Source organism: Pseudonaja textilis, chromosome 4 (assembly GCF_049901715.1).
Source record: "Pseudonaja textilis isolate UNSWEBS1 chromosome 4, rPseTex1.2, whole genome shotgun sequence".
Classification (NCBI taxonomy): Eukaryota; Metazoa; Chordata; class Lepidosauria; order Squamata; family Elapidae; genus Pseudonaja; species Pseudonaja textilis.
Window position 1 is genome coordinate 7,275,820 of NC_141993.1, and position 26,404 is coordinate 7,302,223.

Below are 26,404 nucleotides of genomic sequence, written 5' to 3' on the forward strand. Positions count from 1 at the left end.
AATGATGATGATGATGATAATAAATTTTAAATGTTCAGTTGACACTTTCATGTTTAGTGAATAAAAGAGATAATAATAATACATTAAATGTTCAATTGACTGAGTTTCATGCTTAATGAATAAAAGAGATAATAATAGAAATAATAATAATAATAAATGTTTTAATATTCAATTGACAGTTTCATGTTTAGTGAATAAAAGAGATAATAATAAATTAAATGTTCAGTTGACTGAGTTTCATGCTTAATGAATAAAAGAGATAATAATAGAAATAATAATAATAATAATAATAATAAATGTTTTAATATTCAGTTGACAGTTTTATGTTTAGTGAATAAAAGAGATAATAATAAATTAAATGTTCAGTTGACTGAGTTTCATGCTTAATGAATAAAAGAGATAATAATAGAAATAATAATAATAATAAATGTTTTAATATTCAGTTGACAGTTTCATGTTTAGTGAATAAAAGAGATAATAATAAATTAAATGTTCTGTTGACTGAGTTTCATGTTTAATGAATAAAAGAGATAATAATAATTTTTTTAAATATTCAGTTGACAGAGTTTCATGTTTAGTGAATAAAAGAGATACTAATAAATTAACAGTTCAGTTGACTGAGTTATGTTTAATGAATAAAAGAAATAATAATACATGTTTAAATATTCAGTTGACAAGAGTTTCCTGTTTAGTGAATAAAAGATGATAATAACAATAGCAATAATAATAAAGTGATAAATCCCTTGCATACCGTTGACCAAACACTCCAAAGAGTCTTGAGCTTGCTCCTATGTCCATCTCTCTCTGGTAGGCCTAACCCCAAACCAAACCATGATTATGAAAGATTGAAGATCCAGTGTATGAAGGCCATGTCGGATCTACAATCCCTACAGAACCAACACACCAAAACACTAAAGAGGTGTGAAGAAGCCGCTAAGGAAGCTGATTTCTATCAGTGAGTAAACAGCCACATCCCTATTGTGTTTGCTTATTTTTTTTTCCTTTTTGCATTGAATAGATTCTCTTAAAGAGTTGGATATTCAGGGACTTTTAATGCTAGCTTTCTTATCCTTCAGTCTGTTTGTCTCTAAAATGTCCTAATTTTAACATCTGGGGGAGGGAGAATCTACAGAGCATTGGGAAACGGATTAAGGATTAGTGTTTTTTTTTTTAATCTCGCAGATTGGAAATCAGCTCCTGAAAACTGCTAGAATGCAAACTTGTCTTGCAAAGAAATGGAGCAAAGTCTATTAAAAGTGACTTTTCCAGACTTAAAACAAGTCCCCCCCGCTTTTGATTGTATGTTTGGAAGACATATTGGTTTTCTGTTTCTGAATCATTTTTCTTTTCCTTGATCCAGATTGGGGTATAGCCTATAGGTCAAAATGTTCCCCTGGTACAGTTAGATACAATAGTCCCTGACTTTCAATCATTCTCCTTCTCTTCCTTCTCTTCCTCCTCCTCCTCCTCTTCTTCTTCCTCCTCTTTCTCTCCTCCCCTGCTTCTCCTTTTTATTCTCTCCTCCTCCTCCTCCTCCTCCTCCTCCTCCTCCTCTCAAAATTGCATTGATATGTCCATACACACTCAAAAAGTTGAGCTTGATTTGAAACTTTGAGTTTTGAAGCTAAGCATTGATTAGTACTTGATTAGTACTAAGAGGCAGAGAATCCTCCCCCTCTTCCTCCTCCTCCTCTCTCCTCCTCCTCCTCTTCTTCTCCTCCTCCTCCTCCTCCTCCTCCTTCTCAAAATTACACTGGTATATCCACGAACCCTCAAAAACTTAAGGTTGAATCAAACATTTTTACTGTTTTCAACGCCCAAATCCTTCACGATGACCCTAAATTTTCCCTCTATATTTTAATAGAGAAGGCCAGCAGTGGATTACTTCCTTAACTCTACATCCTTTTTAAAAGTCACATTTTAATTTCCAGGCGCAAGGGAGCGTTTTCCTTGGGCCTTACTCCTGTGCCTTTCTCTTCTGCTCAGTACGTTACACAGCCGCCTGCTGAGCGACCAGTCCCAGCTGAAGGAGGACATGGACACTCTGAAGAGGAAGAACAGCCAGTTTGTACGGGAGCACAACCACCTTCAGCAATTGTGTGAGGAAATGAAGAGGCTTCACGAGGAGGACCAGAAGGAAATAACAAACTTACGCAGCCAACAACAACAGGTATTTCTTCCCCCTGGTATTTTAAGGTACAGCTACTCCCTGACTTACAACCTTTCATAAAAGTGACCATTCGAAGTTACAACACTGAAAAGACCGACTTACGGCCATTTTTCACATGGCCATCTCAGCATCTTTGTTGTGGTTCGCCGGTGCAGACGGCAGCGGAGTTGGACAGGGGGAAGAACGGGGACCAGTCAGGGAGTCTGGAGAGGACTAGGACAAGGGTCCTGAGTCTGATGCAGAGATGGGGCCAGGACCATCTGGGAGTGGGGTGCTGCCTTCATAGCCTTTGGAGTCTGGCAGCAGTGAGGCAGAGGAGCCAGGGGAGCCTGTTCCCAGTGCACGTGTGCACAGAGCTGCTAGAAGGCAAGAGCAGCTGAGACAAAAGGGAAGACTCAGGAGTAAGGCTGGGAGGTGATTGCCCCTCCCATAAGGTATAAAAGTCAGGCCAAGATGATGAAACCTTTGCAGGAAGCAAAGTAGTTCGATAGATTCCGAGTCCTCCTTGAAGCTTTGTGTAATCTGGTTGGTTTTTTCCTGTACTTCAGCTGGTTTCTTTTATAGATAATTGGATACTTCTGTTTCTGGCAGCATTCCATAGCACTGAAAGGTGTGTGTTTATCTTGGGGAACTATTTAAGATTAGTTCTGTCTGGGAATGAAAGGAATTCCCAGCGTTGCAATGAAATTGGTTTTGCTTTTAAAACAAGCTTGATATTAATTACTTTTGATGAAGCCTAGGTCAGAACACTCGTAGTGGTTGCGTGATCCGAATTTGGATGCTTGGCAAACCTGACTCGTATTTACGACGGTTGCAGGGTCCTGGGGTCACACAATCCCCTTTTGTGCGACCTTCTGAATGAGCAAAAGTCTGCTGGGAATCCAGATTTACTTAGCAACCGTGTGACTCACTTAAACAACTGCAGGGATTCATTTAACGCATGTGGCAAGTAACGTCACTTAACCACTGTCTCGCTTAGCAACAGAAATATTGGGCCCTGTCGTGGTCGTAAATCGAGGACTGCTGTCGTTTCCATAGGAAAGGTCTTTTTTTTTTTCTCCCACAATTAAAATACACATTCATGCATTAGTAGTGCTTTTCATCTAATTAGCATACTGGTTGCATTTCTTCCCTGATGGCTTTTCAGCTATGATTTTTGCAGGATTTAGGCACCGCGGTTGAAATTTTTCCTAAGGCAAATCTAAGCAGTGTTGCGTGTGTCTATTTATACACTTTCTGGTTTTTCAGCTTTGCAATAGCTCGAAGATAATTTATTCCAAAAGTGGTTTTCTGATGTTAATTAGATCTCACCAGGATGTTCTATAGGCCGTTCGGTTTTTAATCTGCTTGTTTCTTACATTGAATTTCGGTCGTTGTGATGCTGCCTTACATCAATGCACAAATCTCTTATCTTCTCAGTCTGTAAGGAACTCTTCTGATAGGATTCTGCTTCTGGAAACCCAGCCTGGATTTCTTTCTGCTGGACTTGATTCTCACTGCTTTACTTAGAGGAAACCTGATGAATTTCTTTTTCTTTTTTTGAAATAATTTTTTTAAATATAATCATTCCATCTTCAGTTGATGTGATGACCTGGGGCGTGGCACAAAGCCAACACAGTTAATCAATAAGAGCCCCTTTATTAGCTCCAACTTTGCCCCCAATGTCCTGGTTACCTTCTGGCTGGAGAAAAACTCTCCCAGGAACAGCCTTTGACTGCACAGAATCAAGTCCAAAATCTGGTCAACAAAAACTGTAACTATAAGTCCGATCAAGGGAAAATGTGGTAATTAGTTTGGCAGGGCAGGAGCAAGAATTCAGACGTGACTCCCGAGAACACAGATAAGCAAAGTCAACACAAGATAAACTCATGTTTGCTCCCAGCAGCTGCCTCACACAGCCTGTATTTCTTTTAAATTTTCTTCCCAGGTGTGCCTAATGAAGGGAATCAGGGCCCTTTCCTTCCTCGTAAGCCACGCAACCCCTGTTGCTCCCTTCTCCGTTCCTCCCTGTGTGCCCTAGGATGAAGAGGGGGTTGGGCCTGGGTCTTCCTCTGAACTCCCTCTCCCTTGTTCTACCTCTCCCTTGCTCTGCCCATCTGGACTATGGCCTTCCCCAGTTTCCTCCACAGCTAACTGAGCCACACTCCCACTCCCTGTCAGCTGTTCATCTTCCTCCTCAGATTCAAATTCCAACAGGGGCATTACAATTGAATAGTAGGTTGTCTGGGTACAAATAGCTTCATTAAACAATAATCAAGATTACAACATACTTCATTAAATTAACATTAATTCTACAACCTTTAACATAATCATGTTCCACATATTAATTCTAAAATATTAACATAATAATATTCAACATACTAGTCATAATATTTACTTATCTTTTTTATCATATTTTTTTATTTTGGTTCCCTATTTCTAACTTCCATTTTTATTATTTAACCATTGGTAAAATAGTTCCCATACCATATGATATTCAGTTTGCTCTTTCTCCTTAATTGCCAGAATTAATCTATTCATTTCCACACATTTTCCTAATCACATTCTCAAGTGTAGGTATCTCTAATAACTGACGAATTTCCAGCTCCCTTCAACCCTCTTGGCCAAACCAACAAGAAGTTGCCAAATCGTTAAATGAGAGAAACCCATCCAAAGTTGTCCTTATCTAGATAGAATGGTAATTCAAGCTGATGAGCTCTTTTTTTCTACATTAATTATAACAGAATAACAGATTTGAAAGGGACCTTGGAGGTCTTCTAGTCCAGTGGTTGCCAACTGTTGGTCCGTGGGAAAATTTTGGTGGTCCGCAGAGAAATGTCACCCCCAAAGCAATTAATCCAGGCTGCGTGGGAACACAAGGCTTGCGTCACTTGCATTGCGGACAACACGAGGTAGTGAGTGGAGTAGGGAAAGGTAAGGGGGGGGGGAAGTTGCCCCACTCACCCCACACACCTGGCCTGGCCATCGGGCTGCTTCTTTCCACTTCTTTCTTCTTCTGCTTTTGGCTGCACGCAAGAAAAGCAGCAAAAGTCTTTCTTTCTCTCCCCCAGACTCCACCAGAAATGAATCTTTGGGACCCTGCAAGGCCTCCTGCTCCAAGAGGCTGCACCGGCGAAGACTCATTTATGGCAGAGTTTGGGGGAGAGAAAGAAAAACTTCTGCTGCTTCTGCTGCTTTCCTTGCATGAAGCCAAAAGTCTCTCTCTCTCTCTCTCTCTCTCCCCATGAGAACGGAGCTGGAGATAGTATCCTGCGAATCCAAATAAAGAACAATCAATCGGTAGGAAAAAGGGGTGGGGAATTTTCCTGCAGACTTTTTTTTCTGCAGCCACCGTCAATCAAAATTCATATTAGTGGGATTTAAAATTATGAGTTTGGTGGTCCCTGAGGTCCAAAAGATTGGTGACCCCTGTTCTAGTCCAACCCCTGCTCAAACAGGAGACCCTACACCATCCCAATCAAATGGTTGTCCAGTCTATTCTTGAAAACATCCAATAAAGTGGTACATCTGTGAGGAGCTGCACCAAGGTAGTTAGTTGAAACGAACTTAGCACTTCATGGGACATTCACATCATTGTCAATAAATTCTTATTCTCTTACCCTTCTTATTCTCCTATGTTACTTTGTATCAATATCTATATTCTTAATATCATTTTAATACATATTCTTGTAGTAGTCATATTTGCAAAATTTATCAAATTATATCATTCAGTTAATCATTCATAAATGCATCTTAATTTATATTATCCAGTATTTATCCCCTTTTAAATATTAATTTTGCCACCATTATATTTTTAATACAAAATCCCTCCCTAATCTCATTACATTACACAAATCATACTTTCCATCTTATTTTCATTTAATAAAAATTGGTAATAGGTAATAATATTAAATCAGATAAGAAAGTTAATAGTAGGAATATGTAATTATAGTCATGTTGGCTTTAAACTGTTAAAAGACCTGAAACCACACTGTTCACCCAAAGATGTATTTAAAGGAATAAAAATAACAAAAATGTATTGAAAAAAATAAATAAATAAATAAATTATCCTTCTTATTTTCAGTACAGTTGAGAAAAAAAAGGAAGAAAACCACTTGTTTGCCATCCTGCATTGCAAGGAAACCAACAACTTAAGTGTGACATGAAAATTCTCAACTTAACTCAACTCCATTTTATTAAAGGGATTTGTAATTTTCCCTGTTGAGATTTGCAGACTGTAAGTCATAAGAATTGAGCATGTCGTCAGAATAGTTTTTTTTCCTCCCAGAAGTCAAAGCGTTGGCAGAACATCTGTAATTTCAGGGGCTTGTCCTGATGGATTTAGCTCTTTCTCTGCGGGGCTCATCCAGCTGTTGTTTATCCCATAATTCTTTTGCAACTTTCAAGCCATTCCTAAAGATCTCAGTGTCCCTCTTTTCAATTCTGGCAGTTTCCTGTCGCTTCTATTTTTAGATTTCTAGGTCGTCCAGTTTTTCCATGCAGTTCCCTTTGTTTGTGTTTTTACAACTTCTCACTGTCGTCCATTGATCTGCCTCCTGTACATTTTCTCATCCCTTGGTTTTACTCTCCAAAATCACCAGCCCTGCATGTAATCGCAATAGCACTTAGACTTACATACTGCTTCACAGTGCTTTTACAGCCCTCTCTAAGCAGTTTGCAGAGTCAGCCTGTTGCCCTCAACAATCTGGGTCCTTATTTTACCCACCTCAGAAGGATGGAAAGCTGAGTCAACCTTGAGCCGGTTAGGATCGAACTGACAGTTGGCAGAATTAGCCTGTGATACCACAGTCTCACCACTACACCACCATGGTCCATCCTTCCTTCCTTCCTTCCTTCCTTCCTTCCTTCCTTCCTTCCTTCCCTCCCTCCCTCCCTCCCTCCCTCCCTCCCTCCCTCCCTCCTTCCTTCCTTCCTTCCTTCCTAGTTAGCAATAGCACTTAGACTTATATACCACTTCACAGTTCTTTTACAGCCCTCTCTAAGCTGTTTACAGAATCAGCCTGTTGCCCCCAACAATCTGGGTCCTCGTTTTACCCACCTCAGAAGGATGGAAGGCTGAGTCAGCCTTGAGTAAGTTGCACTAAAAGTCATTGATGGGTGTAATCAGTAAATATACTGCAGCACAAGGTCTGGGACTATAATAGAGGCCCAGCGTGTAGGAGACGACCAGGCTGTGACCGAGGGAGGGGTCAAATATATCATCGGTCTTGAGTCCCTTCGTTCTCAAAAGAGATCTGATTGGCCCACCTGGAATTCCATTGTCTCTTATCTACCGGCAATTTGCCTTGACAGTTAGTAGCTCAGATTCTTGTATATAAATATAAAAATATAAATATAAATATTATATTTAAATGTTTTAAACCTATTTAAAGATTTATGGTTAATAAAACTATTAAAAATATGCAACACATTTTTTATAAAAAATATAAACCAAGCCATGGTGGCACAGTGGTTAGAATGCAGTATGACAGGCGAAATCTGCCGACTGCCAGCAGTTCAATCCTGACCGGCTCAAGGTTGACTCAGCCTTCTGTCCTTCCGAGGTAGGTAAATTGAAGACCCAGATTGGTGGGGGCAAGAGGCTGGCTCCATAAACCATTTAGAGAGGGCTGTGAAGCAGTATATAAGTCTAAGTGCTACTGCTAAATATAATTAATATCTATATCTATATCTATATCTATATCTATATCTATCTATCTATCTATCTATCTATACATACATACATACACACACACACACACACACACACACACACACACACAAATGTAGAATATTTGTTGATAAGTTTATACACCCAGTCAGTAAAATAACTGCAAGTCATTCTGACTCAGGCATTATTACCAAGCTATATATTTCTTCCAGTTCCAGGTGAATAAAAGAAACAAGATTTTTCTTTTTTATGTACATACCAAAGTTTGAATTCTAACTCGGTTTGAGGAAAGAGGGAACACACCAAAGCAAAACCCATTCTTCATGGGGAAAAAGATGTCTATATAACTTGGGAGATTATAGAGAAGGACTATAGACTATAGAGTTCCTCTTATTCCCCTCCCATAAAAATGAGACTTACTAGCCTCAACGTGCATACGAGCTCAGCGATTTTTCAAACAGGAAGCAATAAATTGGTATTTTCTCATCGCCTGACCCCCTTTAAAAGCTGCAGCTGTTGCAGAATTTTGTGGCTCCATTTTAGCATGGAGGGCCGTCTTAGCTATGTGAGGAGGAAACACAGGAGTGACATCAATAAATGTACATATAAAGCAAGCAAACAAGCCACGGTAGTTTGTGCTGGTTAACCATTTGCTTCTAGAGCCACTTCAAAGAGAACGGCGCTTGAGCCAGTGCAGGAAATATACACCACATCTGGAAAACAAGCAAGGCAAGGAAAAAAGGATACTGTTTAAAAAAAAAAAAAAAAAAAAGCTTGCCTGAAACTTACACACAGTTCAAGAATGTCTTTCCCAGCCCTTCCCTCCTTCATTTTTTGCTCCATTCGGTCTCAGAATAACCTGCTCTTTAACCAAATTCAAGCAACAATGCTTTCCAGGCATACAAAACATCACACAGCAAGGCAAGCACCAACACAGTATGATTTCTAAGGGGGTATAAATGTTTATAAATGCTGCAAAACAGTTGGGGTATAAAGAAAAAGGAAGTAAGAAATTAAATCTCTTTCTTTCTTTCTTCTTTCTTTTCTTCCTTCCTTCCTTCCTTCCTTCCTTCCTTCCCTTCCTTCCTTCCTTCCTTCCTTCCTTCCTTCCTTCCTTTCTTTCTCTCTCTCTCTCTTTCTTTCTTTCTCTTCCTTCCTTCTTTCTTTCTTTGTCTCTTTCTCTATCCTTTCTTTCCTTTTCCTTTCCCTCTCCCTCCTTTTCCTTTTCCCTTTCCTTTCCTTTTCCTTCCCTTCCATTTCTTCCACTCTCCTTCCTTCCTTCCTCACTGCCTTTCCTTTCCCTTTCATTTTTATAAAAAAATTTTTTTTTATAAACAATTAATGAATTACGTACCATCAGGTCAAATAGATAAGAGTCTTCCATGATGATTTATTAACCATAATAATTAACAACACTGGAGGTCTTAGCAAAATAATTTAATGCTCTGTGCCATTTGTCTGCCAGTGGGACGCTAAGCTTGAATCCTGCCATTCAAGGAACCTTAAGTTTTTTTATTAACCTTTCAGAAAGTTGTTTTCAACGTTGAAACAAACTTACTTTCTCCTTGTCTTTGAACGTTTCACGAATATCTAAACCATCATAGGATTAACAAGTTCTGGTTTTGTATGGCACTAACTCCACTGTACCCAGCAAATACCTGCATTTTATAATGTACAGGTAGACTTACGACCATAATTAGGCCCCACATTTCTGTTGTTAAGGAAGTTTTGCCCCATTTTACGACCTTTCTTGTCACTGTTGTTAAGTGAATCACTGCAGTTGATAAGTTAGTAACCCAGTTGTTAAGTGAATCCGGCTTCCCCATTGACTTTGCTTGACAGATTACAAAAGAGAGTGAAGAGATTCCTACTGACGAGAATGTGATTAGAAAAAATATTAGAATGTGCAGAAACGAACAGATTAACACTTGCAATTAAGGAGAAAGGACAAACTGAATATTATATGATGTGGGAATTATTTTATTGATGGTCAGACAAGAAAAACGGAAGTTAGAAATAAAAAAAGATCAGTGAAACATAGAAAGTATGTTAAGATAGATGTATACAATATGACTGTTATTGATACAACTATTAGGTTTGCTGTGCTTAATATTATTATGATGTTCTTATTAGAAGGCATGTTAAGAGGGAGAAATGAACAGGTTTACTATACACAATATTATTATCGTAAGATTAGAAGATTAATACCAATGCAATGTACACTGTGGTCAATTGTGATTGTTATTGCACAGAGATATTTATATCCAGATGACACACTGCTTAATGGAAGACGGAATGTTTATATTAAAAAAGAAGGTCACAAAAGGAATCACATAAGCCCTGGGATGTTGCAACCGTCATAAGTACGAACCAACTGGCAAGCATCTGAATTTTGATCACATGACCACGCGGATGCTACTGTTGTGGCCTGCCAGCAGCCAGCGGAATTGGAGGTGGACTCGGACAGTGAGGAGTTTGGGGAGGAACATGGGCCAGTCCTGGAGTCTGGGGAAAGCTCTGACGAGGGGTCTGCATCAGAGGCAGAGATGGGACCAAGGCCATCCAACAGTCATCAGATCAGAGTAGGAGATTAGTGGGGCAGAAGAACAGCTGGAGCCTGTTCCCGATGTGCGCATGCACAGAGCTACCAGGAGAAGGGAACAGCTAAGGAACAAGGGTCAATTTGGGAGTAAAGGCACAGGTGGATGGTGAATGGCCCCTCTCATGGGGAATAAAGAGAAGTGAAAGGGGATTGGGGTTTGCAGGAGACAATTAGTTTGTTTAATTAGTGTGAAGATTTGTTCATGATTCTCAGAGACTCCTTGCCAAGTATTTTCTGGTACAGCGTTGCGCTTGGAAGCGATTGGCCTGGCGGCTCTCCAAGCCCAATAAGGTCTGTGGTTGCAATTCCCCCGTGAAAGACTGTTTGCCGCGACTTTGCCAGATGTGAATGAGAGGAATTCACATTAGCCTAATAAAAAGGGGTTTGGTTGGGACGAGGAGTCAGGTTCATGATGGTGTGAAGCCTAGGTCAGATCCAGCTCCGATTGTTGTTAAACGGTTGTTAAAGTCGGGGCCTACCTGTATTGTTCACCTGTTGTCATGCAATAAAACAATCAGTGGACGTAATCCCTGTGGTGTTAGTTACTATCAGTTTTGTTTCCTTAGAGTAGGAGCTGCTTGGATCATCCAGAAAGCACCTCCCACTCGCTGGATGATCCTCGCAGCTCGAAGAGAAATGGCGTGTCAGGTAAGACCAACGCCCAATTTCTTGGTGGCATTTCAGGAGAACAAGGAGGCAGGCCTTAGAATTTAGACCCTCGGATGCTTGGCAGAAACTCCTTCCAACAGGCCTGCAATGGCTTTTAGCTTGGAAGGACCGATCCTTGGGCTCCCATTCCTTCCTCCAACAGAGATGCCCATTGATTTTTCTATCCATCTTCTTCCTTGCCTACGAGCTTCCTGTTTCCATGGTAGTAGCCTTTTACTTGCTCTCTCTCTCCTTCATTGTCAGGGAGTTTTCTTTTGTCCCTCTGAATTTCATTTTGCTGGCCAAGGTACAGGAGCAGATTCCTGGTAGCCCATGATGGAACCGCTGTTCTGTTTAGCAACCGTTCGAAGTTACAATGGCACTTGGGGAAAAAAATCCACTTGGTTTTCCCCAGTTAAATGACTTTTGCAGCATCACCCATGGTCACGTTATTGAAATTCAGATGCTTGGCAACTGGTTCGTTTTTATGATGGTTGCTGTGATCCCCTTTTATGACCTCCTGACAAGCAAAGTCCAGATGGGAAAACCAGATTCACTTAACAACCGGGCTACTAACTTATCCACTGCAGTGATTCACTGAACAATGGTGGCAAGAAAGATCGTAACACGGGGCAACTCACATAACACATGTCTCACTTAACAACAACAAAAAGCAACCTGGCTCAACTGTGGTCATAAGTCAAGGACTACCTGTACTTTTGGAAGCTGCAGCCCTGGGGTTCTCTGATCAGACTCCATTCAAGTCTTCAGCAGAGCCTTCCTTGCTTATCTGAGGTTGGTTGGATGAAGCACCCTGCTGGAGCTCCATAATCCCTTGCGGGGTGGAGTCTGGGCAACTGAATGGACCTGTGTTTTAATGGCCAGATGCCCTTCTTGTCACCAATGTGCCCAGAGAGAGAAATATCTGCCTCTACCAGATATTTCTCTCTCTGGGATCAAACTCACAGCCTCCTGATTGCGAGGCGAGAGCTGCACCTCTAGGACACTGCACAAGTGGTGGGATTCAAAATTTTTTTATTTTTTGTGGCTTGGTGGGCGTGGCAGGGGAAAGATATTGTAAAATCTCCAGTCAGAGGTGGGATTTGCCGGTTCTCCAAACTACTTAAAATTTCCTCCACCGGTTCTCCAGAACTGGTCAGAACCTGCTGAATACCCACCTCTGCACTGCATCATTCCTTAATGAAAAATATATACCAGTATCTAAAAATAAAAACTCACTGGGCTTTCCTGGGCTTAGAATGAGACCGAGACCAGTCTCACTTTTTCCTATAAAGCATTGTTAAAAAGGGACTTTCTCTCCCGTAGGTTATGAAGCAGAATGGGTCATCGGAGATCTTGAACAAGCTCTACGATACCGCCATGGATAAGCTAGAAGTTGTGAAGAAGGACTACGATGTACTAAGAAAACGGTACAATGAAAAAATAGCCAGTCACAATAGTGACCTGAGCCGGTTAGAGCAAACTGAAGAAGAAAACAAACGACTCCAGAAACAGATGGACATGTTGATGAAGCAGAGAGACACAGCGGTCCATTTCCAGCAGCAATGTTCTACTTCTCTGAGAAGGTGAAAAATCCGTTTTCCGTAGACGCGTTTTCACTCAGTTCTCTCTTTCAACTTTCTTGATTGGTGCTCTCGGGAGCAAAGTAGGCGTAATAGAACCAATCTTGTTGGTTTTACTGCCTGTTTGTCAGTTGACCTTTAAAGTCAGTGATGGGATTCAAATTTTTTTTACTTCCAGTTCTGTGGGCGTGGCAGGGGGAAGGATACTGCAAAATCCCTATTCCCACCCCACTAACCTGCTTTCCAGATCCGTTCTCCTGTGCTGGGCAACCAAAGAAGACCCAGCTGATTAGCTGGGACTCAGGAGGCAGAGAATAGATGGGGGCGGGGCCAGTCAGAGGTGAGATTGGCTGGTTCTCCAAACCGCTCAAAATTTCCGCTACCGGTTCTCCAGAACTGGTCAGAACCAGCTGAATACCACCTCTGTTCAAAGTGTGAGTCTGTGTGTATGTACATGGACACGTGTTTTGAGGTTAAAATGTCTACAAAGGTTGACTGTCCTTACATCCAGAGTCAGAATAGACTTGGAAGAGACCTTTGAGATCTTCTAGTCCAACCCCCTGCACATGCAGGAGACCCTATACCATTCCAGACAAGTGACTGTCCAGTCTCTTCTTTAAAAACCCCCAGTGGTGAAGAATCTACAACTGCTGAAGGCAAGCCCTTCCACTGGTTATTAGTCCTCACTGTTAAGAAGTTTCTCCTTAATTCCAGATTGCTTCTCTCCTTGGTTAGTTTCCATCCATTGCTTCTTGTCTTGCCTTCTGGTGCTTTATAAAATAAGTTGACCCCCTCCTCTTTGTGGCAGCCCTTCAAATATTGCAATGCTGCTATCATGTCACCTGTAGTCCTTCCTTCTCTAGACTAGCCAAACTCAAATCTTGCGACTATTCTTCATATGGTTTAGACTCCACTCCTTTAATCATTTTTGTTGCTCTTCTCTGCGCTTTTTCCAAAGCCTCAACATTTTTATTTTGTAATGTGAATGACCAAAACTGGATTCAGTATTCCAGGTGTGGTCTTACTAAGGCTTTACAAAGTGGTACTAATACTTCATGTGATTTTGATTCTATCCACGGTGTCTCCATTCATTCTCAGTCTGCCTCTGAAGAGATTGAAGTGAGGTAGATTTTTGAAAAGGGCACTTGAAGAGATAAACTAAGACCCAGCTCAACTCCTCACATCCGCTCACTTTTTATTGGCGTTAAAGTTTAACTCTGCTTAGTAATCTCGTCCCTGAGCAAAGCAGAGAACAGTGGGCCACGTTGTTTCTTCTATGACTGCTTTAAACAGTTTGTGTTTTGGCTCTTTCGTTTTTTTAAATAAACTTTATTCAGCTTTCGAACAATTTAAAAACATTAAAAAAAAAACAATTGCATCAATGTTGAAGACATCATTTACATTTCTTAACCATATTCTTATACTTAATTTTCTATTACATTGCAACTATTACATATTACTTTTCTATTAATTCTCTATTCCTCACTCCTTGCTTATACCACTTGTTACATGGTATATTTTCTGTTAATTCAATATTCAGTATATATAGCTTTATATTCTTTAATTAATTACAGTATTACTTTTCTTTCTATTCTCAAACCATATATACAAGGCATCCCAGATTGAATAATACATCTATTCCTCTCTATCTTTTAACTCTAGAGTCAACCTGTCCATTTCTACGCAGTCTAGAATTTTCCTTATCAGTGCTCCCTCTTGTGGTATATCTCCCTGTTCCCAGTGCTGTGCATATGTAATCCCAGCAGCAGTTGTTATATGTAAAATAATATATCTGTCAGTCTTGCTATATTCTCCCTTAATTATGCCTAATAGGAACAGTTCTGGTCGAAATTCAACTTTTTTGCTTTGTTGTTTCTTTTAACCATTTTTGAATCTTACTCCTATTTTTTTTGCTTATGAGCAGGTCCACCACATATGAAAGTATGTACCCTGTTTATTCTTGCATTTCCAGCATTCTGGGTTTTGATTTGCAAACATCTTTGCCAATCAGGCAGGGCGGGGAGAGGGATAGATGCCACCTATGAAACATTTTGCACGTATTTTCTTTATACGCTGTAGATAGCGTTAATCTATAATTCCACCCCCCCCATTCTTTCCCAATATTCCAATTCTATATTATATCCCACATTTTTCGCCCAGGCTATCATTGTTTCTTTGACTACCTCTTCTTCCTGTGTTTTGGCTCTTAAGTGACGTGAGGAATGTAAAATCCACTTTCCGTTCCTGCAAACGATCCCCCCACCCCATTGGCTTTCTTCTTTCAGATTTGAGACCATACAGCAGGAGCTGAGCAAAGCTACGGCCCAGAACAAGGAGCTGCAGAGGGAGATGGAACGGCTGCAGTCAGAAGCCACGCGGTACAAAACGGTGCAGCTCAAGGCCGCCAAGGATGCTGAGAAGTACAAGGAGGAGCGGGACTCGGTGTTCAGTGAGTATCGCCTCATCATGAGCGAGAGGGATCAGGTGATCAAAGAAGTGGACAAACTTCAAACAGAGCTGGAGCTGGCGGAGTCGAAACTGAAAAACACGTCGTCAGAGAAGAAAGTGGCCAGCGAGGAAATGGAAGCATTAAGACAGGTATAGCATGGGAAGAGACATTTTGGGGTTGAAAGAAGTCAAACCGGTCTGCTTTTGTTATAGTCTGGGGCAATCCTATCCATGGATTGGTTTGAGCAAGGAGCCTATTCAATTGTCTGCCCATTGCTCAATTAATTTGAGCAAGGAATACTTGCAAGGGACCTCTTAGAATCTTGTTCCGCTGGTTAAGTAAAGGTTAAAGTTTCCCTCACACATAGGTGCTGGTTGTTTCCAACTCTAGAGGGTAGTGCTCATCTCCGTTACAAAGCCGAAGAAGAGCCAGCACTGTCCAAAGATGTCTCCGTGGTCATACTGGCCACATGACCAAATGCCTTTGAAGGCGCACGGAGCGCTGTTCTCTTCCCACCAAAGGGGCCCCTTATTTTTCTACTTGCATTTTTACGTGCTTTTGAACTGCCAGCTTGGCAGAAACTGGGACAAGGAATGGGAGCTCACTCTATTATGCAACGCTAGGGATTCGAACCGCCGAACTGCTGACCTTTGTGATCAGTCTTAGCCACTGAGCCACCATGTCCCTTTCCATAGGTTAGCTAGACTCTTTGGAGGTATGTTCAACCCGATGGAGAACATGAAGCTTCCGTGGCCCACCAAACAATTATCTATACATAAAAACAGGCCATAGGTGAGGTTCTAATGTAGATGTCTACTTGACATTTTGAGGAGCTGGTTACCATGAAAGTCTGGCATGGCACAGGGCCAGGTTACTTGTGGGATATGAGTGTGTTTGCCCATTCTACCGTGTCGGATAGGGCGGGCACCCTCCTGGTCTCTTCTCCCAAATGCTGACCCCTAGCAAGACCTTTGAGGTGTGCCTTCTCTAGATTGGTCTAGTGGTTTAGGCATCAGCCTAGAAAGTGGGAAACTGGGAATTCTAGGGCTACCTTAGCCATAAAAGCTAGCTGAATGACTTTGGGCCAGTCACTAGGTGAATTCTAGTTCTACTTTAGCCATGAAAACTGACTGTGTTATCTTGGCCAGTTTCTTTCTTTCTTTCTTTCTTTCTTTCTTTCTTTCTTTCTTTCTTTCTTTCTTTCTTTCTTTCTTTCTTTCTTTCTTTCTTTCTTTCTTTCTTTCTTTCTTTCTTTCTTTCCTTCCTTCCTTCCTTCCTTCCTTCCTTCCTTCCTTCCTTCCTTCTCTCTCTCTCTTTCTCTCTCTCTCTCTCCTTCCCTCCCTCCCTCACCCTCCGCTTCCCCCTCCCTGTTGTGTGTTAAAAGTGCTGGTGTGTGGATATATTCCCCACCTTGCGTTATTTGTAAAACTAATAAAGGCAAATACAAATTAATAAAAAAATGGTCATCACAGGATTTTTTAAAAATAAGAGCCTAGTTTAGTCTATATAGGATCTCACATCAAAGTACTTATTGGGCGTGATCTTGCTTAACTTTTCAGCTTAGACATCAAGATCAGCCAGATGCTGCCATCTTCTGGGGTTTAAATATAATGTCCCCACCACCACCACCACCAAGTTTAGCTCAGTCCTGTTATATACAGTATAAAACAGAACAGGATATAACAAATATTCTGTTTCCACATTAGCCAGCCAGATGCCTTTGTAAAGGCTACAAATTCTATTTTGACCTCCTGATATTCAAAAGGAGGTTGTCTGATATCTATCTATGAATGGATAACACTGGATACTCATAAACCTTGATACTTATCTTCTCTGTAGCTGTCTGTAAAGAGAGCCTTTAAAAGTTTTGCAGATCAGTGGTTAATGCTATGGCAATGAAATTCCTATACTAACCATGTGCTTGAGTTGAAAATAGATTTAAAAGAAACTATAATTTTGTGATGAAGAGATTCCCTACAATAGCAGATTAAGAATTTAAGTTGGATATGTTATTTTCCATTAGCTTAACCACAGATATATCTCCCAAGAAACTGTCGGATTTCATATCAATTCAAGTAGATTTAGATATTTAAGAGTAATCGTTTCAGAGGGTTGACAACGCTTGAAGAAACATAATTATGATCCTCGTGCGTTAGATTAAAATAGAACTTGTCATAGCAACCATTTTAACTCGTAGAGCAACTGCAGTCAAAATTACTTTTCTGTTTTCACTTCACAGTCTATAGGTCCCATTGATAACGAATACATAAGTTTTAATTCATATATCATTATATATATATTTTTTTTTAGAAAGCCTAGGTTTACATAAAAAGCATGGTGTAAGATTTGGCATCAGAAATTGGCAATAATGTTTGTGTGCTTTTCAGTTAAAAGAATTAATGCAAGTTGTTGGATGTTACGATAACGTCCAGTGGATGCAATAGATATTTAAAATAATATCATATCCCATTGACATTATGGTCAATGTTTACTGTCACAAATACGTACCTAAAACACAGATATTAAAAAGCTCTGGAAACAATATTTTCTTTTTTTAATTATCCCACCTCACCCCTCTTTAAGTACCAAGATAAATATATTCAGTGCAAGGAATTAAAAGAGAGATATTTTAACAAGAATATATAAAAGATTAATGGTAAATCTTTTTTACACAAAAGGTTGGTAAGAAATTCTAACTTGATTTGGGATGAATGGCTTGGTTCAATCATTCCTCCATTATACCATCAGTTCCTTCCTCCCTCTTTCTTTCCTTCCTTCCTTCCTTCCTTCCTTCCTTCCTTCCTTCCTTCCTTCCTTCCCTTCCTTCCTTCCTTCTTTCTTTCTTCTTTTCCAACTCTCAAACACTTTTCTTGGCAAGATTTTCCAAAAGTGATTGGCCACTGCCTCTGTTTTAGGGCTGAGAGAAAGTGACTGGTCCAAGGTCACCCAGATGGCTTTGTGTCTAAAGCAGGACTGGTCTCCCAGTTTCTATCCTGATACTTTAACTACTACACCAAACTAGCTTTCTTCTTTATGTCCCACTAAATGAAATTGACCCTTCCAAAAGGAGATATGTCGCGGTGGTATCAATTTTCTCATTAGGTTCCTCACTGTAACTTTTATGATCTCAGGTGCTTAGCAGGGAGAATAACCAAAGGAATAGAAGAAGATGAAGAAGGCTCAATAGTTTCCTTGTTCCTCCCAGAACATTCCACTTCTTCTGTCACCTTTTTGTGGTCCTGAGACAATATTTTTGATTCATCCCTCACCAAAGAAAAAATACTTAACTTTTAAGTTATTAACAACCTCTAGCAAATGTTGGAAATGTAACAAAAAACCGGGGCACATTTTATCCTGTGTGGTGGATTTGTATTAAAGCAAAAAAAAGAAAAGAAAAAAAATGGGCAAAAATATGTAGATGGGTAGAAAAGATAATAATAGGGAAACATGTAGATTTCAAACCTGAACTGTTTTTATTAGGGATGATGCCAGAAAAAAAATGATAAGAAACGTGTGTATTTAATATTACATGACCTAACAGCAGCGAGTATTATTTTTGTGCAATATTGGAAAAATGAAGAAACACCGCAAGATGAGGAGAGAATTAAGAAGATATTAGACTGTGCAGAAATGGGTAGACTTACTTGGAAAATCAAACAGAAAGAAGGCACAGAATATTATCAAACATGGAACTTATTTTTACCAATGGTTGGAAAAAACGGGGGTGGAGAGTAAGAAGAGAATCTGTATTGTTAAGTAATTTAAATACCCAGACAACACGATGTTTATTAAACACCAAGAAATGTAATAGATAGAAAATTAATTTAAAAAGCAACAACCACCTCTATTCTATGCCCAGAGATTTGATCAACTCCATGGGATTTTAAGAGTTCGCTGTGCGTTCATCCACATGAGAAAGTCTCAGATAAGATAACAGATAATCAGAGTTGGGAGGGACCTTGTAGGTCATCTAGTCCAACCCCCAAGTGGGAGACCCCACACCGTTTCTGACAGATGGCAGTCATCAATCTCTTCTTGAAAGCCTCCAGGGATGAAGCTCCCACAACTTCTGAAGGCAACTTCTGTTCCATCGGTTGATTGTTCTCCCTGTCAGGAAATTCCTCCTTATTTCCAGGTTGAATCTCTTCTGGACCAATTTCCATCCATTATTCCTTGTCTGGCCTTTGGGGGCTTTGGAAAACAGCTTGAGCCCTTCCTTGTCTCTTTGGCAGCCCCTCAAATATTGGAAGACTGCTGTCCGGTCTCCCCTGGTCTTTCTCTTCACTAGACTAGACATGCCCAGTTCCTGTAACCGTTCTTCATATCTTTTAGCGTCCAGTCTCCTTCGTCACTTGGCCAACCGACCTAACAGTTGATTCCATTTCAGGAGCTGAATTCTGCTCTGGTGGAACGAGACCGAGCCATCTGCGAAAGGAATGAGCTCTTAGAAAAATACTGCCACGAAGTGAAGGACAAGGCTGAGGCCCAGAAGGAGCTGGACCAGGCGTGTAAAGATATTGAGACCGTGAAGGAAGAGAGGGATGTAGCCCGGAAGGAGAGGACGGAAGCCATCATCCAGAGGGACCATCTGTTAAGAGAATATTATCAAGCTCGCCAGGTAACAATATTAATTTTTTAAAAACTTGGCAATGTGGGATTCTGTTTCCTTGGAGGCCATGTTGGTGCGTGGCTAGGTGCAGCCGATATTAAATCACATCATACATTTCCCCCCTGACCCTGGTCTTCCCCCCACCCCCTGGATGTGACCTCTCCAATGGGATACATCCATCTCCAAGAGTCATCCATCATGCTCTCCAATAACCTTCTTATGCTCCACAACTTTGGGCTACCAGGGTGATTATCTAGGAATTTCAAGAATGTCTTGTTTTTCCCCCATTCCCTTTTTCTGGCAGCTAAAAAAACCAAAGGAGTATTTTTTTTAGTTGACAGTCTCCCCTGGTCCTTCTCTTTCCTAGACTAGCCAGGCCCAGTTCCTGCAACTGTTCATCATATGTTTGGCCTCCAGTCCCCTCATCATCCCGGTTGCTCTTCTCTGCACACTTTCTAGTGAAGCTTCTGATTCTGTGAACGGAATCCCTCGTTCTGTTTTCTTAGATACAAGATTCGGCCACGCTGGATATAGAAAGAGCGAACAAAGAAATTGAAATGCTCCGGAAGCAATACGAAGCCATGTCGCAGGAGTTGAAAGAAGCAACTCAGGAGGCGGAAGTCGCCAAATGCAGGCGAGACTGGGCGTTCCAGGAACGGGATAAAATCGTTTCGGAACGAGAGAGCATACGGTACACCCACCATACATTGGGTTTGTAGCTGTGTGGGAGGACTTGTACTGCACTTTTGGAACCACGGGTGGGAGGAAACAGTTTTTGGTGACTTGCATTGTGACTTACACCCTTACAATATTACCCTACACTTCTGTTGTTGAGAGAGACGTTGAGTTTTGCCCCGTTTTTATGACCTTCCCTCCATTGTCAAGGGAATCACCACAGTTGATAAGTTAGTCACACTCCTCCTTGAATTCACTTGTCATAAGGTCGCAAAAGTGGGATCATATGACCCCTGGGGTACTGCGACCATCCTAAATGTGAATTTTGACTCATTTTATGACATCTTCTGCCACCATTGTTCAGTGAACCACTGTGGTTGACAAGTTAGTCAGACAATTGTTAGGTGAATCTGTCTTCCCCATGGATTTTGCTTGTCAGGAGGTCACAAAAAGGGATCGCTTGACCCTGGAACACTGCTCTGGTCATAAACATGAGTCAGTTGCCAAGTGACTGAATTTGAATCATGGGGCAATTCCGCGAAAGTCACAAATGGTGAAAAGTGGACCGAAGTCCCTTTTTTAATTCAGCGCCATTGTAACTTTGAACGGTCCCTAAAGTAAGTCTGTATTCTATCCCATGGCAGGGGTCAGCAACCATAAACACCTGAAAGAGGCATTTGGACCTGTTTCCCACAGAAAAGAAAACACCGGGAGCCAATAATTTAACAACCGGTGTGATTGGGTGGGCGTGGCCAACTTGACGGTCACTCACTCCCACCCAGTCACCTCCTGCTCTGGAATATGGAGACAGTCTCCATCCCCCACCATCCCCCTTACCTTCTCAGGCCAGGCGAGGAGGGGCAGGGCGAAGAGGGGCCAGCCAGGGATGGGATATGCCAATGGGGAGGTGCAGCCGAGGGCCAAAAGAGCCGCCTGTGGCTCCAGAGCCGCAGGTTGCCAACCCCTGTCCTAGCAGAAGGGGGGGAACACAGAGACTGGTGCGGGCACCCTTGTGTAACCCTGCAGCCCTCTCACATTGCACTTTGATTTCTTGGAAGGACTTTGTGCGATAACCTGAGGCGGGAAAGAGACCGAGCTGTGAGTGACTTGGCGGAGGCGCTTCGTAATCTGGATGACATGAGGAAGCAGAAGAATGACGCCGGACGTGAATTGAAGGAACTGAAGTGCGTTATAGCAAACTCGTTTGCATCCCCTGTGTCGGGCCTTTTTTCCCCCGCTGCAACCCTTGGAATAGGACAGGGTGTTTAATAGTATGTAGATGCAGGTAGCCCTCAACTTACCGCCACAATTGACCCCAACCATTTTGTCGCCAAACGAGAGAGTCGTAAAGTGAGCTTTGCCTCATTTTACAACCTTTCTTGCCACAGTTGTTCAGTGAATCACTGCCGTTGTTAAGTTAGTCATACGGTTGTTCAATGAATCCCACTTTCCCATTGATTTGGCTTCTCAGAAGCTGGCTGGGGAGGTTACAAATAGCAATAGCCCTTAGACTTATATACCGCTTCAACTGTGCTTTACAGCCCTTTCTAAGTGGTTCACAGAGTCAGCCTCTTGCCTCCAACAATCTGGGTCCTCATTTTACCGACCTCGGAAGGATAGAAGGATGAGTCAACCTTGAGCCAGTCAGGATCGAACTGCTGGCAGTCAGCAGAATTAGCTTGCAGTACTGCCTTCTAACCACTGTGCAACCACAGATAGATGATAGATGATAGATGATAGATGATAGATGATAGATGATAGATGATAGATGATAGATGATAGATAGATAGATAGATAGATAGATAGATAGATAGATAGATAGGCAGGCAGGCAGGCAGGCAGGCAGGCAGGCAGGCAGAGACAGACAGACAGACATGGATGGATGGATGTATAGATAATGGATGGTTGATCATTGATACATGATAGATAGCAATAGACTTATATACCACTTCACAGTGCTTTACAGCCTTCTCTAAGAAGTTTACAGAGTCAGCCTCTTGCCCTCCCAAATTTTACCCACCTAATTTTACCCACCTCGGAAGGACAGAAGGCTGAGTCAACCTTCAGCTGGTCAGGATCGAACTGATGGCAATGAGCAGTGGGTTAGCCTGCAATACTGCATTCTAACCACAGTTAAGTGAGCCTGGGACAATGAAATCATAAATATGAGCCAGTTGCCAAGTGCCCAAATTTTGCCCATGTGCCCATGTGGGGATGCTACAACAGTGGTAAGTGTGAAAAATGGTCACAAGTCACTTTTTTCACTGACATTGTAAGTTTGTTCACTAAACAAATAGTCGGTCCCAAAGGTACTTTTTTTTTCTTCCAAGAGGCAACTGAACTTTCTGGTTTTTCTTGTGAAGACATTTCGCTTCTCCTCCAAGAAGCTTCTTCAGCTCTGATTGGATGGTGAGAGAATCAGTCAGAGCTGAAGAAGCTCCTTGGAGGAGAAGTGAAACGTCTTCACAAGAAAAACCAGGAAGTCCAGTTACCTCTTGGGAAAAAAAAGCACTTTTGGGACAACCATGACCTGGAAGACTGAGACTCTCCATAGACATTAAAAATGGTTGTAAGACTATCTGTATTGTTTAATTTCAAATGCCGGAATTTCACACATTGCAAGTTTATGCATGATAGATGGAGAGAAAGAGAGAGGGAGAGAGAGAGGGAGGGACGGAGAGAAAGTGGGAGAGAGAAAGAGGGAGGAGAGAGAGGGAGGGAGATGGGGAGAGAGAAAGAGGGAGGGAGAGAGAAAGAGGGAGGGAGAGGGAGAGAGAGGGAGGGAGAGAAAGAAAGGGAGGAGAGGGAGAAAGAGAGAGAGAAAGAGAAGAGAGAGAAAGAGGGGAGAGAGGGAGAAAGAAAGAGAGAGAGAGAGAGAAAGAAAGAAAGACCGAGATCCACATACTTTTGTATATGCATATATAAAGTGTTATGGGTAAACAACATGTATTAAAACCTGTAAACCCACAAAATGTGGAAAAGAAGGAAAGAATAGATCTGTCTATAGGACTAACTTTTAATTGGAAGACAAAGAAACCACAATAGTCCAATCTGAAGGGGTTAGGAGAGATTCCTTCTTTGCCCACTTAGCAGATTTCTTTTAATTTTGTGGGGGATCACCTACCTATTAACCAGCTATCAGGATTACATTAAATTGGAACATGAGGAATCCAGCATTGAAATTGGGACCCCTTCATCCTTCTCATCCAGAGCATGTAAGTGTGAGAAAGAATAAGCTGTCCTCTCATCTTGATTGTCATGCTCAACTTTCCACAGAGAGAAGATGGAGAATCAGTTGGAAAAAGAAGCAAGATTTCGACAGTTGATGGCTCACAGCTCCCACGACTCAGCGATTGATACAGATTCAATGGAGTGGGAAACAGAAGTAGTAGAGTTTGAGAAAGACAGGGTAAGTTGGAAGTCCACGGTGGCAGGTTGGCAACAGAGCTCTGATCCTTGGAAGCTCCAGGCAAACAGAGAGAGGATGGAAAGCAATATCTCACATGTGCTCACAATGTCTTTAGTATGAAATCACTACAGGTGATGTGCGTTGTGTTCGTATCTTTTAGGAAGACATGGATTTGAAGGCGCTTGGCTTTGATGTGGCCGAAGGAGTGAATGAACCCTACCTTCCTGGAGACTGTGGAATTTTTGTTACCAAAGTCGACAAAGGAAGCATTGCGGATGGACGACTGAGGTATGCTGTGGGTAGTTCGTCCAAACCCTTGAATCGAATACTTCATTTGAATGGAATACTTTTATTTTGGCGAAATGCAATTAGACAGCACAAAGAATTTGTCTCTGGTGCAGAAGTTCTCGTCTACATGCAAAGCAGCAGAATAATGATAAATCGTAAACATTGCTTGTCATTATCACTTGTCATATGTAAATCTCTTCATGTGTAAATAAATGCATGAAGCACCACAAGGGTAGTTGGCAGTTACATTTGCCAGGAGCACATCGATATGAAGTCTAATTATTTATCAAATAGCTAAAATGTTGCTTGCCTCTTGATTGCCAAAGATAGCAAAATGAAATGGAGAAATTTTAAGAGGTGCCAATCAGTGGTGGGATTCAAATATTTTTACCACTGGTTCGGTGGGCATGGCATGGTGGGCACACTTTGCACGCATGCATACACTTTGCACGCACGCGTGTACCAAATGCGCACTTTGCACAGGCGCAAAGGAGTTTTGTGCAGGTGCAGAGGCATTCTAGCTCACTTCCTGAAAGCCTGCACTCTCCTGGTCACTTCAGCAGCTGCCGTGCGGCACTCTGCTGTGCCGTGCAAAGCAGCTACGCTTTGTATGGGAGCCTGGGCAGGCGGGCGGGACCAACAGCAGAACAGCGGAGAGAATCGGTTCATTCTCCACAACTCATCACTACTACCGGCTCGGCTGAACCGGGCTGAACCAGTAGCATACCACCACTGGTACCAATGTTGGGAGAAGGTGATGGGTGTTTTGTTGACTCCGGCAAGAGAGGAGTGTTTGTTGAAAGAGAATGACTGTACATCGTGCCATGGTTCTGCTCATTTGGGATTGGGGACATGAAATTTGGGATTATTAGGAGAAACACCAGGGCGCCGTTAAAATGAAGGACTTAAGAAGCAGATTTTCTAAAACGAGAAGTTTTTAAGAATGAAGATCGCAGATTCTGAACGGAGTTGCGTGATCTTTAACAGAAATATGTATGAGGTGACTCAGTCATGTCAAGGGTCATGTGTTTGGCTCTAATTAACCAGGGTGAACGATTGGCTGCTGAAGATAAATGATGTGGACCTCACCAACAAAGACAAAAAGCAAGTGATCAAAGCAGTCCTTAATGGCGGAGGAGTGATCAACATGGTGGTTCGCCGAAGGAAGTCCTTAGGAGGGAAAGTGGTAACACCGCTGCACATCAACCTTTCAGGCCATAAAGGTGAGGCCCTCATGCGGCTCTCAGAGTCAGCAGTTGTTTATACATGCTGTCTATGCATAAGAAACATGCAGAGATCCAGTCAATGTTTCCACTGCATTCTTCATGGATTTGCTGCCAAAGTGAATAAATACTTTGGTATGCTTTCCTGGTTTGTATTCCTGTGAGACTGAAATGCCTGTTATGGAAGATGTTTTCCACTGGGTATTAGTGATCTAAAACATCAGGTTTTGTTTTTTGTTAACAGCTGTGGTTGTATCACCATGCAGAGTAGCTCTTAAGATACCCTCTTTCCTAAATTAGAAGGTAAAATCTCAGTCAACCTCAATTCTTTAGTTGGTGTCCGGGATTTTGCCGTATACAGCATTTTCCTTGGCAATAAATTACGGTATCATTCTGGATGATTTTTTTGTAAAAAAGAAAAACTTCTCAATTTAGCCTGACCCCTGACATTTCTTGGAATTTTCCCATCCAAATCCAAACCAGGCTTTGCTTAGTTTCCAAAGTCACCTAGCTGCTGCCAGATGCTGAGAACTCAAAACAAAATGGTGAGTTTTCAGGAGAAACCGTTGTAGACTTACACCAAAGATTTCACCTACAGGTAAGGTAGAAACAAGGTAGATCAGCTGCTGGAATGAGAGATGCCTACCAAACGGACTGTATTGGTTGAGTTAGAAGAGAAATAACCAGTTCGTTTCTTTAAAGGGTCGAGATGGCGCAGTGGTTAGAATGCAGTATTGCAGGCTAATTCACTGTTCACTGCCAGGAGTTTGATCCTGACCGGCTCAAGGTTGATTCAGCCTTCCATCCTTCCAAGGTCATTAAAATGAGGACCCAGATTGTTGGGGGCAAGAGGCTGACTCTGTAAATTGCTTAGAGGGATGGAAAGCACAGTGAAGCGGTACATAAGTCTAAGCGCTATTGCTTAGGAAGGAAGCAAGCAAGCTGTAGTGGCACAGTGATTAAAATATAGTATTGCAGGATGACTTTGGCCACAGCCAGGAGTTTGATCCTAACCAGCTCCAGATTGACTCAGTCTTCCATCCTTCCGAGGTCATTAAAATGAGGACCAAGATTGTTGGCGGCAAGAAGCTGACTCTA

General features: G+C 41.7%; 1 protein-coding gene across 4 annotated transcripts in view; it reads left to right on the plus strand.

Annotated features, from left to right (window-relative positions):
- Positions 1–26,404, plus strand: part of DLG5 (discs large MAGUK scaffold protein 5) — a 115,681-nt gene that overhangs the window by 38,371 nt on the left and 50,906 nt on the right. For all 4 annotated transcript variants that reach the window (XM_087932188.1, XM_087932189.1, XM_026710945.2 and 1 more), the window contains exons 4-13: positions 812–955; positions 1,987–2,170; positions 12,397–12,656; positions 14,939–15,251; positions 19,490–19,720; positions 20,218–20,402; positions 21,445–21,570; positions 23,663–23,795; positions 23,956–24,083; positions 25,131–25,306. In XM_087932188.1, the coding sequence (XP_087788314.1) occupies positions 812–955; positions 1,987–2,170; positions 12,397–12,656; positions 14,939–15,251; positions 19,490–19,720; positions 20,218–20,402; positions 21,445–21,570; positions 23,663–23,795; positions 23,956–24,083; positions 25,131–25,306 (1,880 nt within the window). The remainder of the gene's footprint in view (positions 1–811; positions 956–1,986; positions 2,171–12,396; positions 12,657–14,938; positions 15,252–19,489; positions 19,721–20,217; positions 20,403–21,444; positions 21,571–23,662; positions 23,796–23,955; positions 24,084–25,130; positions 25,307–26,404) is intronic.